Here is a 1,244-nt window from a genome sequence, read left to right as displayed (position 1 = left end):
TCAAGGAGCTGGCTATCGCTGCAGCCATAGCTGCTCAGCGCGGGCCCCAGGCCCCGGGCTCCACTGCGCCCTCGGGATCACGCTCCGCCGGGGCGAGGGCAGGACCTCGGCGGCCTGGAGGGACAGGGCAGGCGCGAGGAGGCAGTGCTAATATTTGAGAAGGCTGCAGTACCAAAAACCCGGCGCCCACAAGGTTAGTCAAGAGTCTGGGCAGTGGCGACAAAATGTGTGAAAATCCAGATGTAAACTTCCCCAACCTCTGGCGGCGGGGGCGGGGCGGTCCCAGGCCTTCCTGTTAACTAGACTCTTGCATCCCAAACTTGCACCCCCAGGCGATCCGCGTCCAGGGGGGCAGTGGGGACTTTGGTCACACTGCGTTCGGAGTACCAAGTGGAAAAGGAAGAAGGATGTCCAAAACAACAAGCCGTGCCCCTGTCGGAGAGGCGCAAGCGTTGCAAGGTGTCCAAAGTATATCTACACACACATACATAGAAAACCCGTTTACAAAGCAAGAGTCTGGACCGTGGCGGGTAGCGTGCCCCCGGTAGAAAATGCTAAAAAGTGAATAAAACGTTCCTTTAGAAAACAAGCCACCAACCGCAAGAGAGGAGAGGAAGGCAGCAATTTAACTCCCTGCGGCCCGCAGTTCTGGAGATTAGGAGGTCCGTCCCGGCTGGGTGAGGTCTACCGAATGCATCGCCCCGGCTGCGGTTCTCCGGGGGCCCGCCGCCCGAGTTCTGGAATTCCGAGAGGCGCGAAGTGGGAGCGGTTAGCTGGAGTCGGGGTAGGGGCGCCTGGCGGGGCAGATGTTTCCAGCTGCGGCGAGCGCGACTCCCCGCCAGCAGCGCTGCAAAGAGAGCGGGAGGCGAGGGAGGAGGAGGGCAAGAGGGAAGGGGAGGGAAGGAAAGGAGGAGGGAGGGAGGGAGATCCTCCAGGGCCAGGCACCCTCCGGGAGAAACCCGCGAGAGGCGAGCGCCGCGGAGACGCGGGGTCCCAAAGAGCGGGCGCTCTTTCTCTTTCCGCTTTTTTTCTGGCACAAGATGGGCACAGTTGGTGATTATTTAGGGAATCCTAAATCTGGAATGACTCAGTAGTTTAAATAAGCCCCCTCAAAAGGCAGCGATGCCGAAGGTGTCCTCTCCAGCTCGGCGCCCACACGCCTTTAACTGGAGCTCCCCGCCATGGTCCGCCCGGGGCCGCCGCACCGAGCTGCTCTCCGCACAGGCTCAGAGACAGCGAGGGAA

General features: G+C 61.0%; 1 protein-coding gene across 4 annotated transcripts in view; it reads right to left on the bottom strand.

Moving 5' to 3' along the window:
* FGF12 (fibroblast growth factor 12) overlaps positions 1–1,244 on the bottom strand; it is a 604,298-nt gene that overhangs the window by 284,328 nt on the left and 318,726 nt on the right. The window contains exon 1 of one of the 4 annotated variants that reach the window (XM_010833424.1): positions 6–690. The exons of 2 other annotated variants lie outside the window; for them this stretch is intronic. In XM_010833424.1, coding sequence (XP_010831726.1) covers positions 6–28 — 23 coding nt within the window. In that variant the 5' untranslated portion in view covers positions 29–690. Of the gene's footprint in view, positions 1–5; positions 691–1,244 lie in introns of those variants that run through there. One more of the 4 variants, XM_010833425.1, reaches the window with a different exon arrangement.

The sequence above is a fragment of the Bison bison genome, unplaced genomic scaffold (assembly GCF_000754665.1).
Source record: "Bison bison bison isolate TAMUID 2011002044 unplaced genomic scaffold, Bison_UMD1.0 scf7180017863646, whole genome shotgun sequence".
Classification (NCBI taxonomy): Eukaryota; Metazoa; Chordata; class Mammalia; order Artiodactyla; family Bovidae; genus Bison; species Bison bison.
Note: the sequence above shows the minus strand (reverse complement) of the source record. Positions and strands in the feature narration are given on the sequence as shown.